The sequence below is a fragment of the Elgaria multicarinata genome, chromosome 19 (genome assembly GCF_023053635.1).
Source record: "Elgaria multicarinata webbii isolate HBS135686 ecotype San Diego chromosome 19, rElgMul1.1.pri, whole genome shotgun sequence".
Classification (NCBI taxonomy): domain Eukaryota; kingdom Metazoa; phylum Chordata; class Lepidosauria; order Squamata; family Anguidae; genus Elgaria; species Elgaria multicarinata.
The window spans coordinates 11,940,004-11,965,806 of record NC_086189.1 but is presented as its reverse complement, the minus strand read 5'-3'; the positions used below and the strand labels follow the sequence as shown (position 1 = coordinate 11,965,806).

The following is a 25,803-nucleotide window of genomic DNA, read 5'->3' as shown; positions in this document are numbered from 1 at the left end:
GTGAGGTGAGGAATCCGCGCCGTGTTTTAGTCAGAACTCTAAAGGAGCTATCCAAGAAGCACCATGGACAGCTCCATTGGAGTTGTGACTGAAACCCGGAGTGGATTCACTGCCGTTTTAGCTCCTCCCTCACTCCATTATTTGCCCCTCCCACTTAATTCAGCCAACATTCCAAGGTCCTCAGAGACAGGCATTACGCTGGATTAGCTCCTTGGTCCATCCAGCTCAGCCTTGTCTATGTGGACTTGCAGCAGCTCTCCAGGATTCAGGCATGGTCTTTCCCATTCCAACATGGAGCAATGTAGGCTGTTGGCTCTGATGTCAGTGAGGAGAGGAATCCGCTCCGTGTCTTAGTCAGAACTCTAAAGGAGATATCTAAGAAGCACCATGGACAGCTCTGTTGGAGTTGTGACTGAAACCCGGAGTGAACCTGGAGCCTTCTGTGTATAATGCACGTGCTCGACCACTTTCTTGCTAGGAATGACTAAATCATTCAGTTTGGGGAAAGAGAAGATGACTATTTGGGACACACACGAGGTGTTGGGAAAGTGCTCTCTCTGAGGCAGAGTTGCTACGGTAGTTGCTAATGAAATGTTGCAAAATGTTTATGAGAAGCTATTCTAAGGATAAGCAAAATTAAGTCTTATTTTCTCGAAGAACATTCAGTACTTATCTCTTTGTTTGGAGGCTTGCCAAAAGAAAATGCAATGTATTCTCTTTTTCAGCTAGAAATTTCCTGTTAGATGGTGTCTACGGATGCAGCACCAGAGAAGATAGTGTATAAAACCTAGCTACCTCCCTTGTGAGGTAGGCACATGCTTTGCAGCAATTAGCTCCTTGTGTCTCTTTATTCTGCAGAATAAACATTGTTTGACCCATACTTCATCACCTCTCCTCCTTGTGTGCTGTATTAGACTTGGTACACCAGGGAACGAGCAATTTTTGCAACAGAGGGGTTTAGAAAACAGTGACTGGTACACAGGGATTTATTTTTTCCAGTATTTCTGTCATCATACTAAAACCCAGGCCAGCCAATGAAATACACAGGCAGCAGATTCAGAACTGACAAAACGTGCTTTTGCATTTTAATTAATTCATGCCACACACTACCAAAAGAGTAGCGGTGGCCAGCACCTTGGATGGCTTTAAAAAGGGACTCGATGAAATTCATGACGGTTAGATCCACTAGCAGGCAGAGACCAGCAGAGCCTGCTTCAGTTGGAAAAAAACCCCTCCAGGGCTAACTGTCATCTTCACCCTGTGGGGAAGAAGGAGCTGTGGGTCTGCCCCTCCATTGGGAGATGAGAGGACGGAGCAGGGCCTCCCCACCAGCCTGAACAGTCTCCTTAATTTCTTTTTTTTTCTTTTCTCCCTCTTCCCTCCCCATCCGCCTTTCCTTGTGTGTCGTGTCTTTTTTAGAATGTAAGCCTGTGGGCAGGGACTGTCTTCTTTACTGATCAATTGTAAGCCGCTCCGAGACCCTTTTTGGCTGAGGTGCGGGATAAAAATACTCTAAATAAATAAATATGGCTATTAGTACGTGACAGCCCAATGGAACCTCCATGTTCAGAGGCAGTGTACCCCTCAGTACGAGATGCTGGAGCCGAACTACAAAGGCAGGCTGCTGCTTTCACACCCTGCCGGCAGATTTCACAAAAGCATCTAGACGCAGAGAGCAGGGGCAGGATGGTGGTCTAACCAGGGCTCTCGTTATATTCTAAGGCAGCCTTCCTCAACCTGGGGCGCTCCAGATGTGTTGGACTGCATCTCCCAGAATGCCCCAGCCAGCTGGCTGGGGCATTCTGGGAGTTGTAGTCCAACACATCTGGAGCGCCCCAGGTTGAGGAAGGCTGTTCTAAGGGGATCGTTTATTTGGTATCTCGCATTTTCTTCTCTTCCTCTTTTCGGGCCGTTGCTGCACTGTGGTTTAAAAAGGCACAGCCCCAAGACACAGGATGTGAGGAGGACCTGTCGCAATTCTGAGACGCACATCTTTTGGCCATGTTCTCCCCACCTCCAACGCCCACTTCCTGTTTGAGAACTATAACAAACAGGAATCTATAACCAAAGAGAACTGTTTTCCCCCCTCTCTTTTGAACAGTCTCTGGGCTTAAACGTACAGGGATTTGCAGACTGATAACAGGCACCCTTCTGTCTTCTCTTCTCCAGGCTATAAATGCCTGGTTCCTTCACTTTTGAGTCCTCATAAGACTTGGTTTCGCTGATCTTCTTCTCTGCCCTCCTCTCAACTTACTTCAATATTATTATTATTATTATTATTATTATTATTATTATTATTATTATTTGTATACCGCCCCATAGCCGAGGCTCTCTGGGCGGTTTACATAGGATAAAAACACTTAAAAACAATGTACAAAACAATTTAAAATCATACAATTTAAAACCACAAAAACTTACAAAAACAAACCCAGGCTCATTACCTATTGCTAAATGCCTGGGAGAAGAGAAAAGTCTTGACCTGGCGCCGAAAAGATAACAATGTTGGCACCAGGCGGGCCTCATCAGGGAGATTGATCCACAATTGGGGGGCCACCCCAGAGAAGGCCCTCTCTCTTGTCGCCGTCCTCTGTACTTCCCTCGGAGTAGGTACTCGGAGGAGGACCTTGGATGTTGAACGCAGTGAGTTTTATGTATTTATATACTACTTTTAAGGGCACTTCATCTTGGTGCCAACTTTCCTGATGACCTCAGCATAAACAAGACACTGGCCTACTGATCATTGTAGTGGTCAACTAGTGTCTGGGCTGTAGCACTTCACCAGTTCCATGTGTGTAGCTTAAAAAATAACAGAGATAACTGCATTTCTGTAAAGGGGGGGATATTTAACAATTCCCCAAAAATCAGGGCATGATCTGATTTCCTTCAAAATTGGCATGAATAAGGATCTATTTAGAAGCTATTGTGGTGCCCAGTTATATGTCTGTATCTTGAAAAATGATGGAGATGAATGCAGTTTTATAAATTGGGGGAATGGTCGAAGGTTAAAACGTTAAAAATTGCTAAAAATCAGGGCATGATGCAATTTCCTTCAAAGTGGCCATGCCTAAGGATCTATGTGGAAGGTAGCATGGTGCTCAGTTCCACGTGTGTATCTAAAAAAAATAACAGAGATAATTGCATTTCTGTAAATGGGGGGCATCTTTTAAATATTCCCCCAAAATCAGGGCGCTATCTGATTTCCTTCAAAATTGGCATGACTAAGAATCTATTTAGAAGCTATCATGGTGCCCATTTTGATGTTTCTAACTTGAAAACTAAAAAAGTTATAGGCGTTTAACCTTTGCAATGCAAGTCTATCGGGGAGGGGGGGAAGCAGAGCTCTGATCCGGATCTGGAGCTCCGCAGCGGAGCGGAGGTGGATCGATGTGGAGCAGAGTGGATCGGGATGCGGATCAGATCGGGGGGTCCGTGCACAGCCCTAGTTGTGACCCCGGTGGTACTAGCAAGCCTGACGTCTGTCCAACCCCGCTCTACTCTGACTAGCAGGCGTCAGACCTGGGACTTCCTACATGCCAAGCATGCGTTCCATCGCTGAGCTGTGGCAGTGAAGGTGGCACCCTCCTCACAGGCCACCTGAGCAGGCGCATCCTTCAGGAGAAGTTGGGTTGTGCCAGAGACAACCCACCAACAATGCATCAGGAGCAGAGAGGAAAGCAGCCACCAAAAAGCACTCGGTAACCCCGGATGCTTCCTACCTTTGCACCTAGTCGCAGCCGGTCAATGGTATTCTCCGCTTCAGCATACTTGGTCAGAAGTCTGTGGTAGTCCTCCTAAAGAAGAAGAAGGAGGAGGAGGAGAAGGAGAAGAAGAGGAGGAGGAGGAGGAAGAGGGAGAAGGAGGAGAAGTGGAGGAGGAGGAAAAGAAGGAAGAGAAGTGGAGGAGGAGGAGAAGGAGGAGGAGGAGGAGAAGGAGAAGAAGAGGAGGAGGAAGAGGGAGAAGGAGGAGAAGTGGAGGAGGAGGAAAAGAAGGAAGAGAAGTGGAGGAGGAGGAGGAGGAGGAGGAGGAGGAGGAGGAGAAGAAGAGGAGGAGGAGAGGAGGAGGAAGAGGGAGAAGGAGGAGAAGTGGAGGAGGAGGAAAAGAAGGAAGAGAAGTGGAGGAGGAGGAGAAGGAGGAGGAGGAGGAGAAGGAGAAGAAGAGGAGGAGGAAGAGGGAGAAGGAGGAGAAGTGGAGGAGGAGGAAAAGAAGGAAGAGAAGTGGAGGAGGAGGAGGAGGAGGAGGAGGAGGAGAAGAAGAGGAGGAGGAAGAGGGAGAGGAGAAGTGGAGGAGGAGAAGAAGAGGAAGAGGAAGAAGAAGAGGAGGAGGAAGAAGGAAAAGGAGGAGGAGCAGGAGGAGAAGGAGAAGAAGAAGGAGGAGGAGGAAAAGGAGGCGCAGGAGGAGAAGGAGAAGAGGAAGAAGAGGAGGAGGAAGAAGAAGGAGGAGGAGGAGAAGACAAGGAAGAAGAAGAGGAGGAAGAAGGAGGAGGAGGAGAAGGAAAAGGAGGAGGAGCAGGAAAAGAAGGAGAGGAAAAGGAGGAGCAGGAGGAGAAGGAGAAGAGGAAGAAGAAGAGGAGCAGAAGGAGGAGGAGGAGAAGAGGAAGAAGAGGAGGAGGAAGAAGAAGGAGGAGGAGAAGAAGGAAAAGGAGGAGCAGGAGGAGGAGAAGAGGAAGAAGAAGAGGAGGAGGAAGAAGAAGGAGGAGGAGAAGGAAAAGGAGCAGGAGGATAATGAGAAGAAGAGGAAGAAGAGGAGGAGGAGGAAGGAGGAGGAGGAGGAGCAGGAGGAGAAAGAGAAGGAGAGGAAGAAGAGGAGGAGGAGGAGGAAGAAGGAGGAGAGGCACAAGATTCATATTGATCCATTTAGAATTCTCGCCAGCCCCACTGCCTTCTGGGTAGGCCAACAGCCACCCCTGTTCTTTGTTCCCGGCATCTGCGATTAAAGAGGCTTGTTGCTTCCGTACATGGATGTTCCATTAAGCTATTGATAGAGATTTATCCTCCAGGCCGCGGAGGCTGGTGGCTGCAATGTCAGTGGAGCAGTGAATCCGTTCTGGAGTCCAGTCAGAACTCGAAAGGAGCTACTCAAGGTGCTTGATACAGGTTGTGGCATCCCCCTTCCGTGGGTGCAGATCAGAGGAGTCTGGATGGCTGTATATGCACCAGCTAGCTTTTTAGTTACCGAAGGTGGTGGCCTAGATCTCACCATGGTGGCAAGCTCACATCTATGACAAGGCCCCTTTAGATGGTGGATGACTCACACAACAGAACACTCTTCCATACTATTTTCTTTTTTAAAATCCCTGCATATTGAAAGCTAGCATGTCAGGGAAAAGGTTCTTTTCTCCCATATGATAGTTGTCTATATGCTGGGACTTTTTTTGTGTGTGTGATTTTTTTTATAGAGCAGCACCTAATTATAGCATTCATGTCAGATGACTCACACGACAGAATACTCTCCCGTGCCATTTATTTAAAAGATCCCTGCACACTGAAAGCCAGCATGTCAGGATCTTCTCCCCCACATGATAGATATTGCATTCATGCAATCCCGAAATGTCGCTACATGCACCGAAGACCTTACCTGAAGCTGATGCACCAGCTCCGTGGCTTGTCTCGGGGATTTAAGTTCCTCGGGAATCACGGAGACCGTGGGGGCCGGGCCTTTCGGTGGGGAGCCTTCCCCACTGCTTAGCAATACCTCGCGGACGATCTCGGCCGGGGACTTGAAGATCACTGGCTTGCCAGAATCTTTGGACCTGGCAGGGGGAGTCCTTCCTCGAGGAGGATGGTACCTTTGGGGGTCCCTGGGGAATCGGACTCGCGGTTCCACTTTGGACAGATCCGGTAGCGGGTAGTTGAGCTGCCCTCGGCCGTACCGTGTGCCGTCGCTCAAAACCGGGCTCAGATGACTCTCTTGGACAGATTCACGCGAACCGAATCGCCCCGCCCTTTTCTGGACTGTTCTCCTCTGGGGGCTCAGGGACCTCGACTGCCTGCTGAATTTGGACGGGAGCCCACGAGGGACGTCTGCTTTCAGTCCTCGTGCTCTGCCCGGCTGCCTCAGGGTCGGAGGCATTTCCACCGCCCCGTTTGAATTCAGAAGTCTCCCCTTGGGTTTAGCTGGAGTTGAAGGAGAACGCTGGCTCGTTCGGGCGAGGCCAGCGGCGGCCATCTTGAGAACAGGTCCCACAGGTTGGTCCAGGTTCTCTGCCCAGGAGGATTCTGGGAAAGTCTCAGCATCGATGCTGGGCAGATTCTGAAGAACTTCTTGACGCAGGCGGTCCAAGGGGCTACAACTCCAACGTGTGGAAGCTTCTGGAGAACTGAGCGTGTGACTCCCTGGGCTTCGCCCTGAGGCAGACGTAAGCTCTGTTTCATCGGGAAACTCCTGGCTGTCGTCGCACAGGCTCAGCGTTTCAAAGACGTCCATTTTCAAGCGGGTGCACTCCGGAGGAGGCCTGGAGGGAGACGGGCTGAGGTTGGAGTGCTCCGATAACACCTCCTCCCCGCCGTCTGAGGTAAAGCTGTAGGATTTGCTGCAATTATATAAAGCCAGGGGGTCTTTCAGTGCCTCAGGACTGGCGCTAAACTCCGAACCGTACTGGCCTTCGTACGAAAGCTCAGGGTAGGCCTCTGCCTCGCTGCCACCATCCCACGTGCCTCTTTGCTTCTCCAGGTCCTCAGAGCTGCCGTGGTCCAGGTCATCTTCTGGGATGACCAGCCGTTGGTCTCCGTGATGTTGCCAGTGGGAAACTGGACCCAGACCCTCTGGGCTTCCATCATCCTCTAGGTGAGATGAGGGGGGGGGGGGAAACAGAAGGACTTTATCACATCTTCCTTATTAATACCTAATTATTCACATCCCACTTTTTATCAAAGAGCTCTTGGGTAGGCAAACGGGCACCTCCCAGATGTGTGGTACAACTTCCACTATACCTGACTATTGGCTGGGCTGCCTGGATGCTGTAAAACACCCAGTGGACACCAGGTTGCTTATCCCAAATTTAGCTCAAGGAAACTTAAGGCACAACCCTACAAAAGTCCTACAATTTCCAGCGTTCTCCAGGCAGCATGGGGAACTGTAGGGCTTTTCCCTGCCTAAACACGCATAGGATTGCACCCTTACAAACTTTAAAACAATTACGTCCGGTTCAAAGCCAGCATAACAACCAGACTAAAACACAACGCAACTCAGAGTCGAGCCATAAGAACATGAGACGTTCCCTGCTGGATCAGACCAAGGGTCCATCTAGTCCAGCACTCTGTTCACACAGGGGCCAACCAGCCATTGGCCAGGGATGAACAAGCAGGACATGGTGCAACAGCACCCTCCCGCCCATGTTCCTCTGTTTCTCACAGTATTATTATTATTATTATTATTATTATTATTTATTTATTTATATAGCACCATCAATGTACATGGTGCTGTACAGAGTAAAACAGTAAATAGCAAGACCCTGCCGCATAGGCTTACAATCAGTAGCACATAGAATCATAGAATCATAGAATAGTAGAGTTGGAAGGGACCTAAAAGGCCATCGAGTCCAACCCCATCATCAGGGATGATGAAGTATTGGATAAGAACATCAGAAGAGCCCTGTTGGATCAGACCAAGGGTCCATCTAGTCCAGCACTCTGTTCACACAGGGGCCAACCAGATGTCGACCAGGGACCCACAAGCAGGACACGGGTGTAACCACACCATCCTGCCCATGTTCCCCAGCAACTGCCTCTGATACTGCCTCGGATACTGGAGATAGCACACAACCGTCAGGGCTAGTAGCCCTTGATAGCCTTCTCCTCCAGGAATTTATCCAACCCCTTTTTAAAGCCATCCAAATGGGTGGCCATCCCTCCATCTTGTGGTGGTGAGTTCCATAATTTAACTATGTGCTGTGTGAAGAAGTCCTTCCTTTTATTCATCTTGGATCTCCAACCAATCTACTTCATGGGATGACCCCGTTGGGTTCTAGTATTTTGAGAGAGGGAGAAAAACGTCTCCCTGTCCCCATTCTCCATTTAAGAAAGCCCAGCTTGAACAAAATCGAGGACCTCAAATCCTTCCTTGTAAAGTTCAATTATAATTATATTGTCTTCTAAATCATTGCAAGCTTGGAGCTGAGATGGGACGCTTTCAGAGAGATATTTCAAAGGTGCGTGTACGTATGTATGTGTGCTTGTGAGGTGGGATAAGCAGAAGTGAATGCAGTTTACGTACTGAACTTAAGACAATGAACTGTTTGGGCTGTGTAACCAGGTGGCTGGCAAGAACATCAGAAGTGCCCTGCTGGATCAGACCAAGGGTCCATCTAGTCCAGCACTCTGTTCACACAGTGGCCAACCAGCCATCGGCCAGGGATGAACAAGCAGGACAAGGTGCAACAGCACCCTCCCACCCATGTTCCCCAGCAACTGGTGCACACAAGCTTATTGCCTCGAATACTGGAGATAGCACACAACCATCAGGGCTAATAGCCATGGATAGCCTCCTCCTCCTCCAGGAATTGATCCAACCCCCTTTTAAAGCCATCCAGATCGGTGGCCATCACTACATCTTGTGGCAGTGAGTTCCATAGTTTAACTATGCGCTACAAGAAGAATTGTACCATCCACGACCAGTGGTCTAGTCCTACCAGGGCTCACAGAGTGGAGGGCCTTTGGGTTAGCGTTGATGACACTGTCATCCCCTCCAGACTTCCTGTTCCTTCTGACATCCTTAGCTGCAATCCACACAGTAGCTGCAGGGAAATGCATTGTCCCAGCAACACTATCTCACACGTACACACCAGATAGATAGATAATGGATAGAGAAGAGTTGAGGATGCCACCCAGCTCTAGCAATGCTTTTCATCAAATCCAGGTGAGGCAGCGGGTGTTCTGAATCAGTGCCTGGTGCAGGAATTGATTGGATAGAATAAACTGAGACTCACTCCGGACAAGACGGAAGTATTCTTAGCGGGGGGGGGGGGCGTTCGTCTGCCCAGCTGAGCAACATTCAACCTGTTCTAGGGGAGGCTGCACCCCTCCCCAAAAGTTCATAGTTTGGGGGTGTTGTCGGACTCTGCATGGTCCCTAGAGGCACAGGTGGACGCGGCGGCACAGAGAGCCTTTGATCAGCTTAGGTGGATATTTCCACTGTGTCCTTGTCTGGACAGAGGTAGCTTGGCTACAGTTCTGCACGCTCTACCATAATGTTTAGCGCAAAAGGCATAACCACCGTGGCTGAGCACATCCGTTGCCTGTATAGATTTTGCACACTGGGAAAATGCGCATGAATCACTCTCTTTTACATGACTCATTAAAACTTCGATGGCCACAGGAGGGGCAAGTGCTATGATGCTCTACCCACAACCTCTAAAAACCTATCCCGCCACCGCTCTGACCCATGTATTTTAAAAAGATCTTCTTAGCCTCAAGGGCTAAAAACATGCTTCCTTTCTGCAAACAAACAATGAACGAAAGCAGAAATTCTCAGGGAGCTAAATCCTGCACTGATCATCAGCTTTGAGGAATTCCTGCATACACACCACTGTGCCTAGGAGGTACGGTCGCTCAGATCTCATCCATTCGTGGCACAGCTCACAACCCGTTGAATGAGGTCCATGCAAGAAACACTCCAGGAGAACGGTGATCCAGCTCCCCAGCGCTACTCACCGGGTGGGGGACTCCCAGGTTCGGCTTCCCCCGTGCACTCAAAATCTTGAAGATCGTCGAGGTCGAAGCCCTGTTCGTCTCCTGCCAAAAGATCTTGGTAGTCCTTCAGCTCTTCCAGAAGTCCAACGTCCTCCAAGATCTCCTGGGAGGAGGAAGAGATGTTCCACCGATCCATGTGCCCTGCGAGACGACTTGCGTCGAGGGCTCCATTCAGATCCACGCGTCCCTCAAGCACATCCTCCTCTTCTGCCTCCTCCTCCTCCTCCTCCTCCTGTCGAGGGTACCGCTGCCGTTCAAAGCCATCGCCTGCTGCACCAGCCATTCCAGCCGTCCCAGGCAAGCGGACTGATGCGGTGCGGCGTGGCGGAATAACTTCCCAGGGCAAAAGCGGGGCTCGGGCGTGCGGGTGCCACGCGTGGAGCGGCTCACTTGTGCCTTTTCATCGTGGTTTCTGCAAAGAACCTGTCTGGGAGTGGGGGACGCAGAGGAGATGTTTGTGCCTTGGGAAAGTAGGTCAGATTCAGGCTTTATTCAGTTGTTCCACACATCCTGCCCCCAGGCTGGGAAAGGAAAAAAGCAAGAGAGGGATTTAATGGCAGTGGGAAAAGTTGGCTTGGTGATTCTCAGAGCTGAGCCCTACTTCACCCCTTCTGCCCAAAGGCGACATTTCTGAAAAGAGGAAGTTTACAAGCAGCCTGGAACATATGCTCCAACGCACCAGAGAGCCTTAAGGAGACTGCTCAGGAAACCAAAACTGCCCCCTAGAGACAGAATTGAGACAAAGCAGGGGAGGAGATGGACCAAAATTGTAACTCTCCCTGAATTTTGGCTTTCCCTTGGAGAGCCTGCTGGTGTTGATCCACATTAGCTGTGGGAGAGAAGTTGATTCGCTTTATATTTTAAGGCAAACGTCTCCGATCCACGCTGCCCAAAATATACGTGATCTAAAATGCAGTTCTGCTTTCATGCTGACGCGTTTCCAAATTGTGCAACGCAGTTCTCCGTTCAAGAAGTGGACGCACAAAAATGTCTCCGTTAGGGAGGTGCGCGCAGAAAAAGGCACCGTTACGTGAAAACAACGCCCCAAAAGCGCATCCTATGAAGGAAAAGGGAATGCAAAGAAAATGTGGACGTCAGGCAAAGTTGCATACGGAAATGGAAATATTAGGAGAAACGTGCTTGAAAATACCTACACATTTTCATGTAGGCTTAAAAACAATTTGCAAACCGATGTGGAAATGTAATGAAACAGACTTAAAATGAGGAAAATGAGAAATTGAGAGAAATGGAAATGGAAATATTTGCCAATATTTAGTCTGACTGTGTAATGACTAACCTTACTCTATCACACACACACACACCCCGATTTCCATTATAAATTTGATTGGGTCACTCCTTTAATGCTTTCTCTACATTAGTGATCTCCTGAGCAATCGGAGACTTCTCCCAGGCCAGAGGGAATTAGATAAAAGTGGGTTCAACAAACATGGTCCCACTCTGTTCCCTCACACAACTGTAATAGCGTGCAAATAGGGCTAACCTCCTGCCGACTTAGGGTGACCAACTGTCAGGTTTTCCCCGGACTTGCCCTGGTTTTTGTTCTATCCCGGGTGTCAGGGGGGATTTTCTGTAATTTTCTATAATGTCAAGAATGACATGCTTTCCCCCTTTAGTGTGGCAGGGGGGTGACACACTTTTCAGAGGTGCGTCATTCCTCCGCCCCAACCACGGCCTTAAAGGGGAAAACATGTCATTCCTGGACATTACAGAAAAGGCCCCAATTGGTGCAGTTTTGGAGAGGGAATGACACACTTTCCCCTCCTCCACTCCAAACAGGGCCTTAAAGGACCCAGTGGGAGCAGAGGAGGGGGAAATAAGCTTTCTGGGGCCTCCAAAAAGCACATCATTCTCCCCCAGTCGGGGGATCCGGGTTCTAGTCCCCACTCAGCCACGGAAACCCACTGGGTGACTTTGGGCCAGTCACAGACTCTCAGCCCATCCTACCTCACAGGGTTGTTGTTGTGAGGATAACATTGAGAGAAGGATTATGTATGCTGCCTTGGGTTCTCTGGAGGAAAAAAGGCAGGATATAAATGCAATAGTAAATAAATAAATAAATAAATAAATAAAGGCATGGAGAATGACACACTTTCCAGAGGCCCCAGAAAGTGAGTTTTTGTGCCCCCCCCACTAGGTGTCCTCTTTTTTGGTTTCCCAAATATGGTCACCCTAGAGAGAAAAACCTAAGGTGGCCAATGGTAACACCAGGGCTATGAGAGAGCATTCTTTCAGACCCGGGATTAAAAAGAGTCTCTCTATGACTCATTCTCCACCTCAAGACCACTTCCTCACATCTGGCAGCCAGCACACACACAAATAAGTCCAACCGCAGGAACCTCTTCAAAGGCCTTCTGCTATCATCCCAAACAAAATGGCTGTCCTCATGCTCTCTTGGCTCACATCAGTCCCCTCACCCTCAACACTTTCCGTCTGTCATGTCTAACCCTACTGCCCCTGTTTTGGGAGAAGGCGCTTCAGGTAATCAATCAAAATCAGATTTGGAACTAGAAGACGCAGCACCAGACACCAGGCAGCCTGTACCAGTGTGGCAGGAAGCTCTCATGGACGATTCACCAGCTGGGAGTCAGCCCTCTCCAGAGCTTATATCCTCAAGGCCAAATCCTACACACTCGGTAGGAAGTGAGCTTTCTTCCGGAGGTGAGCATCCCGACAAGCTAGCTGATGCTAGGGTCCTCCAGAAGCTCAAACGCACAGGGCGGAAGGAAGGTGTGAGAAAGTCAGTTAGATTACGCCAGAACCTGCCTCCACACCAAGCGCTCTGAAGTTACAAGCGTTTGGGAAGTGGTTTCCTATTCTTCTTGAGCGGACAACTGTCTTGCTTAGTTTGCCTAGTTTTGCCTAGGGGGATTTTTCTAAGAGGCTAAACTCTCTTCAGGTAGAAGAGACGTTTGTTGTTTAGATAAATCTTTGTGGATTACTTAGCAAGCCTCGACATTTGTCTCCCATCGAAAGCAAGAGTTTTCAGAGAAACACAACACCACCTGTTGTTCCCTATATAATATACAATATAGTTTTACCAAAAATCCTTGTGTTTGTAAGGATTTCCTTCCGCTCAGGCCTCCCCCAATACACTTGGACATGAAAACAACTCCTCTCTCAAATAAACAAATCTGTGGTATCAGAACATCCCCATGGCTAGTACATTGATGGTGCTATATAAATAAATAATAATAATAATAATAATAAGCCAGGGTTGCCAAGTTTTGTTCCTGACAGGGCTCCTGTCCCTTTAACAGCCACATCACCGGCAGAAAATCTACAACTTATAGTGAGATGCTTTCAAAAATCTGGCAAGGAAAAGAGGTACAACTTTAAAAACAAACCAAAAAACTCAACACTCAGAATAAAGTTTTGTTGGTATTATTAATGACCACCTGTCCTCTCAGGGGCTCATAAGAACACAAGAAGAGCCCTGCTGGATCAGACCAAGGGTCCATCTAGTTCAGCACTCTGTTCACATATTGGCCAACCAGCTGTTGACCCACAAGCAGGACATGGTGCAATAGCACCTTCCCACCCATGTTCCCCAGCAACTAGTGTATACAGGCTTTTTGCCTCTGATAATGGAGATAGCACACAACGATCAGGGCTAGTAGCCATTGATAGCCTTCTTCTCCTGGAACTTATCCCTTGTAAAGCCATCCTAATTGGTGGCCACCACTACATCTTGTGGTAGTGAGTTCCATCGTTTAACTATGCGCTATGTGAAGAATGGGAAGAGTTCTTATCTATTCGTGACGTTTCTAGGCTGGATTTTCTTCACTCAGACTATCAGGAAGGCCAAACTGGAAATAACAAAACAGAGATCTACCTGTAGGTCCCCATCTACCCCCAAGGTAAGGTACCATTGGCAGAATTATTGCCATTTTGCAAATGAGAAGGCTGAGGGATTGCAAAGGCTTAATCAGTTCCTGGAAAAGGTGGAATCCACAGCATGAATGTCCTTGTCTACAACTCAGTCTCTTGTGTCAACGCTAGCTCATTAAAAACATTTTAGAAATATCGTTCATTTAAAATTGAGACTTAAGTGCATTTATGTTTTTGCCATTTTGCATTGATTTAGGGTTTATTTCTGCCCAGGGCTACCCTGATCTTCCTCATCACAAGATTTCTAACGATTCCCACCCACCCCCAGGTGCCCATTTCAGATCCAGTTTTCTGGGAGTCACCTTACACCTGAACACAAGCACTCCAGACACTCTGATTCCTTTCCTACCTTATGTTACCTTTGTTGCTGAGAGACCGGAATTCTAAAGGATAATGCGAATCTACTCCTTGCATTGGTGGTGGTGGTAAACAGCATAAAAAGAAAAGGAAGTGTCAGGTAACTCTACCTTCTCCTCATCCTAATCCCTTCATGTCAATTTCAGATTGCTACCTGGAGTCGGTCTGATCTAGTACCATTATCTCTCTTGCATCCTCAACAGCGTCTTGTGCGGTCCTCCTATCACCATGGTAACCTCGAGCTAAAATAAAACCTAACAGAGCCAGTCATTGGATATTTTAAGAAGGGAGCAGCCAATCCAGGACAGGGAAGTGAAAGGCGGAAAAGAAACCAGAATGGATGCTTTAACTGCAGATTAAAATCCCCACCAATTATTTGACCGGATTTGTAGCAAGAAAAATCCCCCAGACCGGGGGAACTCAAAATGCCTGCCGCTGGACATAAAGGAAGAACATTCAGGTAGTGTTTTAACCAATGAATTGGCAAACAACAACCCTGCAAGGCAGACCTGGCATGATGAATGACCACACTTAATACCTTAAAGCAAGATAGTTGATTTATGAAAATGTTAAGGGGAAGTTGAATATTCTCTCTTCTGTCTTATTGGAAGTCTAGAACAAAGTGGAGTGTAAGGAAAATAGAAGAGGAGATTCAACTTCACACCTCTGGATAAATTATAACTACATCCTTCCACTCACTTTGAGGTTAGGTTTGTTTCCTTTCTGATTAAGATAATTTTAGCAGCTAATTGCTCCGCTGATGAGTCTTCTTACGTATCAATGGAAAATATTCTTTGTAAGAGCGGAGCACAAACTCAAGCCAGAGCTTTGTGCAAATAAGAGTTTAGCTCCTCTGAGCATTAATGAAACTTGGCCACATCAGCTTTGCAAGAGCTCAGCTGCAAATTAATATTTTTACAGTTAATTTCTTTTCTTAACCTTCTCAAATCTCGGTCTTTTCAAAAGTTGAGCACAAAATCAAGAAACAAACCAACAAAAAACACAGACCAGAACTCTTTGGAAATAAGAGCCCAGCTCTTCCGCACATTAATGAAGCTTGGCCACATAAGCTTTGCAAGAGTTCAACTGCAAGTCAAGAATTACTAAAATTCCCAAGCAGAGCTGAAGAGGTAAATACAGTTTGTAGATTAAAAAGATCCTGTTTACTTGTTTTGAACTTCTGAGTCTTAAAATGCCTAAGCTCCGTTTGCCCATTTCTTCTAAGGGAATAAAATATTAGCACTCAATAGATGCAGAAGCATTAACACCTCTTCCCTCACTGGCAACAATGCAGTCCTATGCACACTCAGGGCCAAACTAGATGTGATGTTAGTCATGACTGACATTGCGGGCCTGATTTAAAAAAAAAACAAATTGCCAACATGAAAACCAGTGTGTGTGAGTGTGTGAGTGAGTGTGTGTGTGTGTGTTAGATTGGCGTGGGTAGAGGTGGAATTTAAGCCTTTGCTGCCACCACAGTCCTCATCCAAATTCCTCTCCTCATCCATTTGCTGTTTGCACAATGGGTCATTTCACACAAAGCTTTTAAAAGCAAATACTGCACGTATGAATACAAAATGAGCTCCCTAAGGAGGTTCGCTTGGCACCTACATTATATGCCTTTAGAAGCCAGGTGAAGACCTTTTTATTCTCCCAGCATTTTAACAGTCTATAAATACATTTTAACTTGGTGTTTTAAAATTGTAATTTTGCATTGCTGCTCTTTTTATCTGGTTGAGCTTTTATATTGTATTTATGGTTTTATACTGTTGTTTTATACTTTGAATGTTTTTAATTTTTGTGAACCGCCCAGAGAGCTCCGGCTATTGGGCGGTATAGAAATGTAATTAATTAATAAATAATAATAATAATAATAATAATAATAATAATAATAACAATAATAAATAAAATGCAAAGAGCAAATGCAACAGGAACACTTGCTAGGGCGCTAGGATCGGATGAGGCACTCTGTCCTGTTTATAGGGGCAAACCTGAATTTGGTGTCGTATATTGTGTCAATAAATCCTCGGATCATGTGTGTCCTTTGAATGTGCAAAAAGTGCGTCTATAAATATGAAGCATTATCGTTTTTCATATTACCAACTCCGAATCCCCTGAGGCAGGGCAGGTTTATCAATCAATCCAAAGTTTCTTGTACTAGCCAAACAAGGCCATGACAAATACATCAACAGAAAGCATCCAGGTTGGTCACCAGTACATCTAGGGGTGAGCATATTACCCCAACATTAAAATCACTCCACTGGCTGCCAATTAGTTTCTGGGCAAAGTACAAAGCGTTGGTCATTACCTTTAAAGCCCTAAATGGTTTGGGTCCAGGTTACCTGCGGGATCGCCTTCTCCCACAGAGTCCGCCCCGCACACTCAGGTCCTCTGGGGAGAACTTACTTCAGTCAGCTAAAACTAGGCCAGAGGACCTTTTCTTCTGTCACCCCCAGATTGTGGAACGGCCTGCCGGAGGAGATTCGTAAAATTAACTCTCTGTGTGATTTTAAGGCAGCTTTAAAGACTAGCCTTTTCCGGCAGGCTTATCCAGATCAATGTAAAACCAAGATTTTTTAAGATGTATTGATTCCTGTTCTAATGTTGTTCTCCGCCTCAATCCAAAGGGAGAGGCGGGTAAGAAATATTTTTTATATATATATCGTAATACAAATACCTCAAAAATGCACAGATAACGTGAAATTTACCATAAGTAAAACTCAGCTTTCACTTAGCAGTCTGAATCTCCATGGCAGTTTATGGCAATTTTGTCTAGAAACTGAAATTGATTGATTATTGCATTTATATCCCACCTTTTTTCCTGCAAGGAACCTACATAATCCTCCTCCTCTCCATTTCTATCCTCACAACAACAACCCTGTGAGGTAGGTTGGGCTGAGAGTCTGTGACTGGCCCAAAGTCACCCAGTGAGTTTCCATGGCTGAGTGGGGACTAGAACCCGGATCTCCCGATTCCCAGTCTGACACTTTAGCCACTACGCCACAGACAACACACACAATAAACCAACGGAGCGACAACAGCAACGTTTCTCAACGGGTTGCTCTCCACCTCCAGCAACTCAACCAAACTTTTTAAAAGCTCTTCCAGGAACAAATTGCCCGAAGCGCCTTCGCTTCCTCTGAAGGGCCCCTCTAGCGGCCGCTTCCTCTTCTGTCTGCTGCAGACCCAGCTCTGAAAGTGTCGTCGCAAAGCCACAAGCCCGTCAGCGTTCCGGAAAAGACTCCGATAGCGGAGGGTCCCCTCCTCCCACCGGACACCAAAGTTTGAATTCGGAAGAGAGGCAGTGTGATGTAGCAGGTGGAGTGTGGGGCGAAGGCCGCCATCCCAAACCTGCTGCCTCCCAGATGTTTGCCCAGATGTTCTGAACAAAAACTCTCCGCATTCCTGATCGTTCGCTGTGCTTCTTGCTAAGGCTGATGCAATTTGAAGAGCGAAACGTCTGGAGCATCTAAGGCTGGGTTCAAACCCCAATATAGCTCCCTGGGTGGTCTTGGGCCAGTCACACACACATACACGCTCTCTCTGTCTTCGCCCTCTCCAGCTTACCTTACAGGGTTGTTGTGAGGTTAAAATATGGCACCGGTGCGGGGTAGCGCGAGGAGGAAGAGGACTCCGCCTTTTGTTTCTCGGAGAAAAGGCAGAAATGAAATCAGCAAAGCCAGTGAAAGACTAGGAGGGCAGATCCAGGGACTTACCCTCGGGTGAAAAATCAGACACGAAGCGATGGCAGGAAGCTCTCCTTCGCTGCCTCCAGGACCACAGAGCCCCTGAAAGCTGCCATCAGAGATGACTTTCCCGCGTAACACTACTAAGCCTGTTTCCGGAATAGCATCTCTCAAACTCTTCGGCGGATGGCGGGGCTCTGGTATCAGAAGCGAAGGTGCACGTGGGTGGGTGCCTCTCCTCTCTCTGTGCCCCAACACATCCCCGCCTCTGATGTCTTTCAGAAGCAGAAACAGGAAGCACTTTAAAGAGAGAGAGAGAGAGAGAGCATTCAGCCCATCGAGACCTCAGAAGCAAGTTTCTAAAGAGACATAAAGGGTGCCATCCTATGCATGTGTAGATAGAAAATGTCCTACAAGGGGATGCTGGCAGTCGGAGGACTTTTTTTTCTGTCTAAACATGCATAGGATCACACATTTAAAAGAGAGATACTGCATCTGTTTATCTCTAGGGACTTCCACGCAGAAAACCTCTCCATCAGGGTCTTGTTGCTCTCTCCAAAGTGGTGGAAGAGGAAGACTCAGTCAAACCTCTGTGTGTAGGCACAAATACTGACCCTGTTCAGACGACACGCTAAGCCACGTGTGGTTAAGCATTTTGAGCTAAACATTATGGCTTAGCGTGTCATGTGAACCACGGCGTGTCGTGTGGACCACTCCTAACCGTGGGGGCTACATAACCATGGTTTAAACACGGTCACTAAAGATATGCTGAAAAGGGGTTAGTGGCCTAACCATGGCTTAGGGTGTCATTTGAACAGGCCTAGTGTGGTGTAGTAGTTAGTAGGGCTACGCCTGGACCCCCCCCCCGAACCGCTTCGTAGCCCGATCCGGAACTTTTGGATCAGGCCTGAACCACTTTGGGTCGATCCGACCCTCCCCCGCTCTGCTCCGCGGAGCTAGATCCGGAGGGGCGGATCGAGATTTTGCCCCCCTTCCCTCAATACTTGCCTCTGCGGCAAATGGCGGAGGGAGGTAAGTGGGGAAGGGGGGACAAAATAGGGGCTGAACAAGCCCCCCTTTCCCCTGCCCCCTTACCTTGCTCCGCCACCATCGCTGCACAGACTGCAGCAGCAGAGCCAGGTAAGCCTTCCTCCCCCCCATTTACCTGCCTCTGTTGCGGTCCGGCGTCAGCTTCAACTGAGGCCTGGCCCTCAGTTGAAGTTGGCGCCGGACCGTGATGGACACAAGTAAGCCCTCCTCCCCTGCCCCCTTACCTGGCTCCACCGTTGTCACCACATAGACTGCAGCACCAGGTGAGCCCCCCCCTTACCTGCATTCGGAGCTTTGGATGGAGGCGAACTGCTTCGCCTCATCCACAGCTCCCCCAACCCGATTCAGATCTGCCTTTGGCGGAGGCAAATCGGAGCGGAGCACAGCCCTAGTAGTTAGAGCATTGGACTAAGACCAAGAAGATTCAGGTTCAAATCCCTACTCAACCACCCAGGTTCCCACGTGGCCAACTTCAACGTTCCCCAGCTTAATGCTCTTGCAGATGTTCTGGACCGCAATTCTCATCAGGTTGCAGAACACAGCAGGCCAAATTTTTAGTGGCACGGAGGTCAGTCAACACGATCACCTCTTCATTGTGGCATATCGGATATTGGTTCGCGGGACAAACAGAAGTGTTGGCTCAACAGTAAGCAACCCTATGACAAAGTAAGCTAAGCTCTGGCAATCAGAATAGCCACGTTGTGTTGCCTGCACGGATTTAGCCACGAGCAAAAAATAAAATAAAATCCTGATTGTGCAAAATGTTTTTTTTGCACTGTGTACAATTGGATGCATCTTGTTGTTGATAGGGTTTCTTTTGTTTTTGCTCTTCCGGAAAAGGAAGTGTCTAAAGGCACTGAAATCCCCCGTCTCGCCCTGCATTAGCCACTTACTTTTGTTTCAGCAGCTGCTTTTGGTGATGACAGGCATTGCACTGACTCTTCCGAGCCAATCTTCAAAATTATGAGGTCCAGAAACTTGCTTTAAAAAAAGAAAAGAAGGCAGAGCTGCAAGACATGAACAGTGGTGTCCAAAATTGAGGACACTTCTTGAAATTTTCATGTTTTGCAACTTTGCATGCTTACAGAAAATGCTCTGTTTCACGAAATTCAAATGTTTATATATCAATTGAAAGAGAATTTAATGCTGAATTCAATACAAAAAAACAGAGTCCAAATATCTGCAGTACAAAAGAAAGTTATGCATACTTTAGTCTAAAAGCAAACACAGGTGTGATTGAGTGAAGAAGCGGATTGGAACTGCAAACCCTACTGGCCAATCACAGTCCTCGTTCTGGGGACCAATCGCATGGCAGAAGCTCGATACAACATGTTTCAAGTTGGGGAAAGTCAGTTTTGATGTTTGTTTTGTAACTATATCGCAATTGGAGATGGCGTGAATATTTGAAGCATTTCTCCAATTAAAAGTGTGCGTACGTGCATCATAAATACAGCAATGGCACCAAAGAAAAGAGTGGATTGGACACCCAGGAAAAGAAGCAGGGTTGTGGTATTACGTGAATCAGGTCTTTCAATGGATATATAAACATTTGAATTTCGTGAAACAGAACGTTTTCTATAAGCATGCAACGTTGCAAAACGTGAACATTTCAAAAAGTGTCCACAATTTTGGCCACCAGTGTACAACCCTAGGACTCAGCACTGACTTGTAGGGTGGGCATGGAAAGATTTAACCATTCCTGAAGAGCCAGAATTCGGCACAGCCAGAATTCGGCAAATGGCCCTGAGAGAGAGAGAGAGTGGGTGGGGGGACCTTGAGATGCCAAAATAATTGCTCACCCAAATGCCTCCTGGATAGTCTCATTCATGCCTCTCCCCTGCAAGGCTTAACTTGAGACAGGGTTCAGCCCTGGAATTAGCAGCTCAGTTCTGCAATAGGTGAAGCAAGTACATTCGGGGTATGAACAGAGTCCCTTTGCATCTGAGATTGTAGAAAAAGGTTCCAGGTTAGAGGAGATGACATCAGTAACACCCCCCTTTTTTAAAAATAGTAAGAAAGAGGCATATTCTAGAAGATGTTCATCCGGGGTTATGAGCCACAGCAGCTAAATGGAGCATTCATGTGCAAAAGCAGTATGTTTTTACATACCAATTGCTAGGAGGGAATCCAAGGGAGGCCCCTGGTACCATCCCACTTGGATTGTGGTCTTCCCAAGTGTCTTGAAAGCAGAATGCTGGATGAGATTTCCATAATTGGGGAGGCTGGACTGAGCGCATTGGCTGCTAGCTGCACACCACTACTTTGAAGGTCCCCTTTTTTCACTACTGAAATTGTGAACATAAAGACTGGCTAAAGACTATGAAAAGGTCTCCCGTATAGAGCGGGGATGCCAGAGTTTCTTCAGGCAGAGCTTTTGCGCCTTTGAAAGCTGCACGGCAGGCAAAAGTTCAACAGGTAAAGGTTTCCCCTGCAAGGCGATCTCGTCGCCCACTTTGCTAGAGTTCATTTCAAGAAGGTAAGAATTGCCTTTCAGAATCAGACCAGAGGTCCACCTAATCCAGCATCCTGTTCCTCACAGAGGCCAGACAGTTGTCCCAATGGGGTGACCCCCCAGCAGGCCTTCCACATAACTCTCCTGACACTGCAGCTGGTATTCAGACAGTGGAGACTGGTGGCTCAAATTTCAGTGCAGCTTTGAATCCATTCTGGGTTTCAGTCAAAACCAGCCAGAACCCTAAAAGGAGCCCTCCAATGTGCTGAACTCTAGTCCCAGAATAGGTTCAGCACGTCAGATACCTGGCTGGTTCAAACTGTAACCCAGAATGGATTCACAGCTCCATCGAGCCTCCACTATAGTTCCATTTAAGCACCATGGCTAAAACACCTTGATATACCTCTTCTCTGTGAATTTCTCCACTCCCCTTAAACCCACCTAAGTCAGAGGCCATTACACCTTGTGACAGCAACTTCCACTTTATTTATTACATTTATATCCCGACTTTTTCCCTCCAAGGAACTGAAAGTGGCATACACAATCCTCCTCCTCTCCATTTTATCCACACAACAACAGCCCTGCGAGCCTGGGCTGAGAGCCTGTGACTGGCCCAAAGTCACCCAGTGAGCTTCCATGGCTGAGTGGGGACTAGAACCCGGATCTCCAGACTCCCAGTCTGAAACTCAGACCACTCTCCAGTGTTCACCATGCCTTTTGAAAAGAGCTCTTTTCTTCTGTCTGTCCTGGATCTACCACTCATCCATTTCATTGGACAGACCCCAAGTCTTAAGATTATGAGAGAGGAAAGGGAAACTTGGTATCATAGAGACGGGAGGGTCCCTAGAGATCATCTAGGCTGACTCTCTGCTGAGTACAGGATTTGCATTGAACGAGGCATCAACAGCATCCCTGACGGATGGCCACCCAGCTTCTGAAATACCTCCAGTGAAGAAGAGTCCATCACTTCCTGGCAAAGTCTGCTCCCCTGTCCAACAACTCTTGCCCTTGGGACGTTTCTCGTAATATTTAGCGGAAATCTGTCACCTTGCCATTTGCACCCATCATTTCTAGTTCTGCTCTAGCGGTCTCTCTAGCCCAAGGATGAGAAACCTGTGGCCCTCCAGATGTTGATCTTGAAGATAGCGCTTGCCCAACAACTCCCTTCATTCTTGATCACTGGCCATGCTGGACAGCACCGATGGGAGTTGGAGTCTAAACGGCTTGGGGCCAGGTTATCTGAAGGAATGCCTCCTCCCATATGTACCTGCCTGGACCCTAAGGTCATCCTCAGGGGTCCTTCTCCACGAGCCCCTGCCAAAGGAAGTGAGGCAGGTGGCTACCAGGAGGAGGGCCTTCTCTGCTGTGGCACCCCGGCTGTGGAATGAGCTCCCTAAGGAGGTTCTCTTGGCACCTACATTATATGCTTTTAGACGCCAGGTGAAGACCTTTTTATTCTCCCAGCATTTTAACAGTCTAGAAATTTTAACTTGGTGTTTTAAATTTGTAATTTTGCATTGCTGCTGTTTTTATCTGGTTGGGCTTTTATATTGTATTTTATATTATGGTTTTATACTGTTGTTTTATACTTTGAATGTTTTTAATTTTTGTGAACCGCCCAGAGAGCTCCGGCTATTGGGTGGTACAGAAATGCAATAAATAAATAAATATATATCTGGAGGGACACAGGTCCCCCAAAACTGCTCTAGCCACTTTCTCCACGCTGCACTTAATATTACAAACCTCCACTGTGTTAAAAACCTTCACTTTAGCCCCCATTTTTTTAAAAAAAGCACCAAATGTGTAGCTTTTTTCTTATACTCGTTTCTCCGGCTGTTTAAATCGCAGTAGCCCTTGAGAAGAGGGGACTCTATGCCAACGAGGGCCCCTCTTTTGATCCTTTTCTGCAGGACCTCACCCCCCACCACGTTTTGTTCCGCTCAGAGACGCAGCGGACGTCTCCCTCTGTTTACAACGTCTCCAGTTGCAGCAGCGGTCCGCCCCTTCTATAAAGCAGCAGCATGTGACGGAACTAATTTTAGAAAATAAGATACATATCACAACAAAATCGCCACTCGCTAAAGCCAAAGACCTGTCTTCCAATTTGCCTCCTGGATTATTATTTTATAAAAAAAACCATGCTTGCAAGGTTTACAGGCTGCTAAATCGTGCTTACGGTGCGATCCCAGGTATGTTTACTCAGAAGTAAGGCCCACTGTGCAGTAGGGCTTCCTCCTAAGAGGGTTACATACTGTTCTGCGGAAACTGCAGCAGTTTCTTCTTTTTAAACTTTTTGGGCTGAGAAACTGCTGCCCCAGTTATCACGTCTGCACCAAACATTTCAAAACAGGCAAAATAAAAAATCGCACATACTGGGGGGCAGGGGATCAGGAAAATTCTTCATCTTCCATTTTCACCACTAGTATCTTTAGTGGTTTTGTAACACTCCATCTTTTTTATCCCTACTTTGTACTGTTTTATATAATGGTGTATCTTCTTGTTTTATATTGGTCTGTTGACTGTAAATAAAGAAATACAATACATTTTCACCACTTGTGAATTTTGTGGGGGCCAGACTACCTACAGCCAAGGGCTATCTATATAGATGGTCCCGAAGTTTAATCATCAGCATCTCCAGGCAAAATACCCTTTCCTGAAATCTCAGAGAGCTGCTTCTGGTCAGTGTGTAAACCAGTGATTCCCAATTAACTAAGTACTGCTGACCCCTTGTTTTTCATATGCCAAGCCATGGACCCCCTACTTTTGAAAAAAATGTTATCTCTATGGTAGTTACCTGTGCAAAGCAATTTTTTTGGAGAAAATAAGGGGTAGCCCCTAATAAGCAAAGGATTTTAGGTATACTAAAAAAAACGGACCATAAAATTTGTGATATTTGTTAGGGATGTGCTCCGCTTCTCCTCGAACCGGAGAAGCAGGAGCGGAGCGGGGGGCTTCGCCTACCCTGAAGGCGGAGGCGAAGAGGATTGGGGGGCCGGCGGAGCCTTGCGGAGCAGATCGAGGTGAAGGCGGATCCTTCGCCTCGATCCGGAGCTCCGCAAGAAAGGTAGGTGGGGTTTACCGGGCCCTGCCGCTGTCGCTGTCACCCATGCGGTGACAGCGGCAGGGCCCGGTAACCCCCCCTCCCTCCTCTCCCTTACCTGCGTCTGTCCGCGGTCCCTCGGCTTCTTCAATTGAGCCCGCGGCTCAACCAGGAAGTCTAGGCCGCACGGCCCATACTTCCTGGTTGAGCTACAGGTTCAATTGAAGAAGCCGAGGGACCGCGGACGGACGCAGGTAAGGCCCCCCTCCCCCTTGGTCTCTGCAGGTAAGGGAGAGGAGGTAGGGGGCCTTACCTGGCACCACTCCTCTCCACTGCGGAGCTCCGATTCGGAGCCGGAGCTCCGCGGCGAAGAGGAGCAGACTATGGGCAGAGCGGAGCGGGCCGATCTGAATTTTCGGATCGGCCCGCGGGGCGGATCGGGGGGGGGGGTCCGTGCACACCCCTAATATTTGTGATGTTACCACACAAAAATGACCATGATTTAGTTAGACGAATTTAATTTTACTAACGTCTAGTTTACAATTGAACAAATTATGACCTGTCTAGCAGCTACTAAACCGAAATGTGATGGGAGAAATTGTGCCTCTTTTTGTCTCAAACAATCCTTTCCACATCCGGTTCAATATTTCCTACTTTTAATCTCAAATCTGGATCAACATCAAGCCGATTTCTATGCTTCATATAACACAATGTCGAAAATGTTTGTTCGCAAAAAGATGTGTAACAAAAGGGAACTAGATGTTTCAAAGCTTTTTCACCTAACTTCTTATAATCAGGAAAAACCGTCACCCAGAATTGGTCTAGTCTATATTCTTTGAAAAATGATTTCAATGAACCATCACAAGTCATGTCAAAAAGTGCATCTTGCTCTTCCGCAGATAGAGTTGTTAGTTTTACATCACATTCAAAAGGATTCCTTATCCATGAGTTTTCAGGATTAGGTGCAGGGAAGTAATCTCTGAAGCTAGTCACTATATCAGGCAGGTGCTCAGTGATGTTATATTTTACTTCTGGTAGGAATTCGTCGTCAGTGGACTCCAGAAATGAATGGTGAATATGTGAATGGTGCCACAGACCCCCTGGGTGGGATATGCGGACCCCCTGGGGTCCTCAGACCACCAACTGGGAACCACTGGTGTAAACAATGCTAAGCTAGATGGACCAATGGTCTGACTCATTCTAAGCCAGTTTCCTTTGCTCCTATTGATGGCATTATTTAGTCACGATGCCTCTTGCTAGAAGGGCAGTTAGCAGAGAAAAAACCAAAAAGGCCAAACAGAATGAGCATTTACCAGACCCACATGCGCACAGAGGCTATCTTAGCATAAAGAAAGGAGAACTCTACCACCCACAATGCGGATTTCCTTTCAGGTGAAAGCTTCCCCTGTTGGATTCCTGCCCATCACACAGCTTTCAAAGGCAGAGAACTTCTGCCCAAAGGGGCACCGGCATCTCTACCCAATACTGAAGACCCCGTAATAGTCTTTAACCCAGTTTTATGTTCACAATTACAGGAATTAAAAGCAGGGTGAAAACAAACACATTTGGGGGAGGTGGGTGGATTTCAGCCATTCTTGGGCCTTAAAGGTGGTCGTAGGCAGC

At 47.4% G+C, this 25,803-nt stretch overlaps 3 protein-coding genes across 3 annotated transcripts in view; 2 read left to right on the top strand and 1 right to left on the bottom strand.

Annotated features, from left to right (window-relative positions):
• The window catches only part of AKNA (AT-hook transcription factor), a 53,580-nt gene extending 35,831 nt beyond the window's left edge, over window positions 1–17,749 (bottom strand). Inside the window, exons 1-4 of the mRNA XM_063144972.1 lie at window positions 17,669–17,749; window positions 9,648–10,207; window positions 5,575–6,779; window positions 3,717–3,791 (exon numbers count right to left, since the gene is read on the bottom strand). Of these exons, the coding sequence (XP_063001042.1) occupies window positions 3,717–3,791; window positions 5,575–6,779; window positions 9,648–9,969 (1,602 nt within the window). The 5' untranslated portion in view covers window positions 9,970–10,207; window positions 17,669–17,749. The remainder of the gene's footprint in view (window positions 1–3,716; window positions 3,792–5,574; window positions 6,780–9,647; window positions 10,208–17,668) is intronic.
• Window positions 1–25,803, top strand: part of NIBAN2 (niban apoptosis regulator 2) — a 413,466-nt gene that overhangs the window by 235,950 nt on the left and 151,713 nt on the right. The window lies entirely within an intron of this gene.
• The window catches only part of ATP6V1G1 (ATPase H+ transporting V1 subunit G1), a 210,713-nt gene continuing 189,670 nt past the window's right edge, over window positions 4,761–25,803 (top strand). Inside the window, exon 1 of the mRNA XM_063144789.1 lies at window positions 4,761–4,772. The gene's annotated coding sequence lies outside the window, so the exon portion shown is untranslated. The remainder of the gene's footprint in view (window positions 4,773–25,803) is intronic.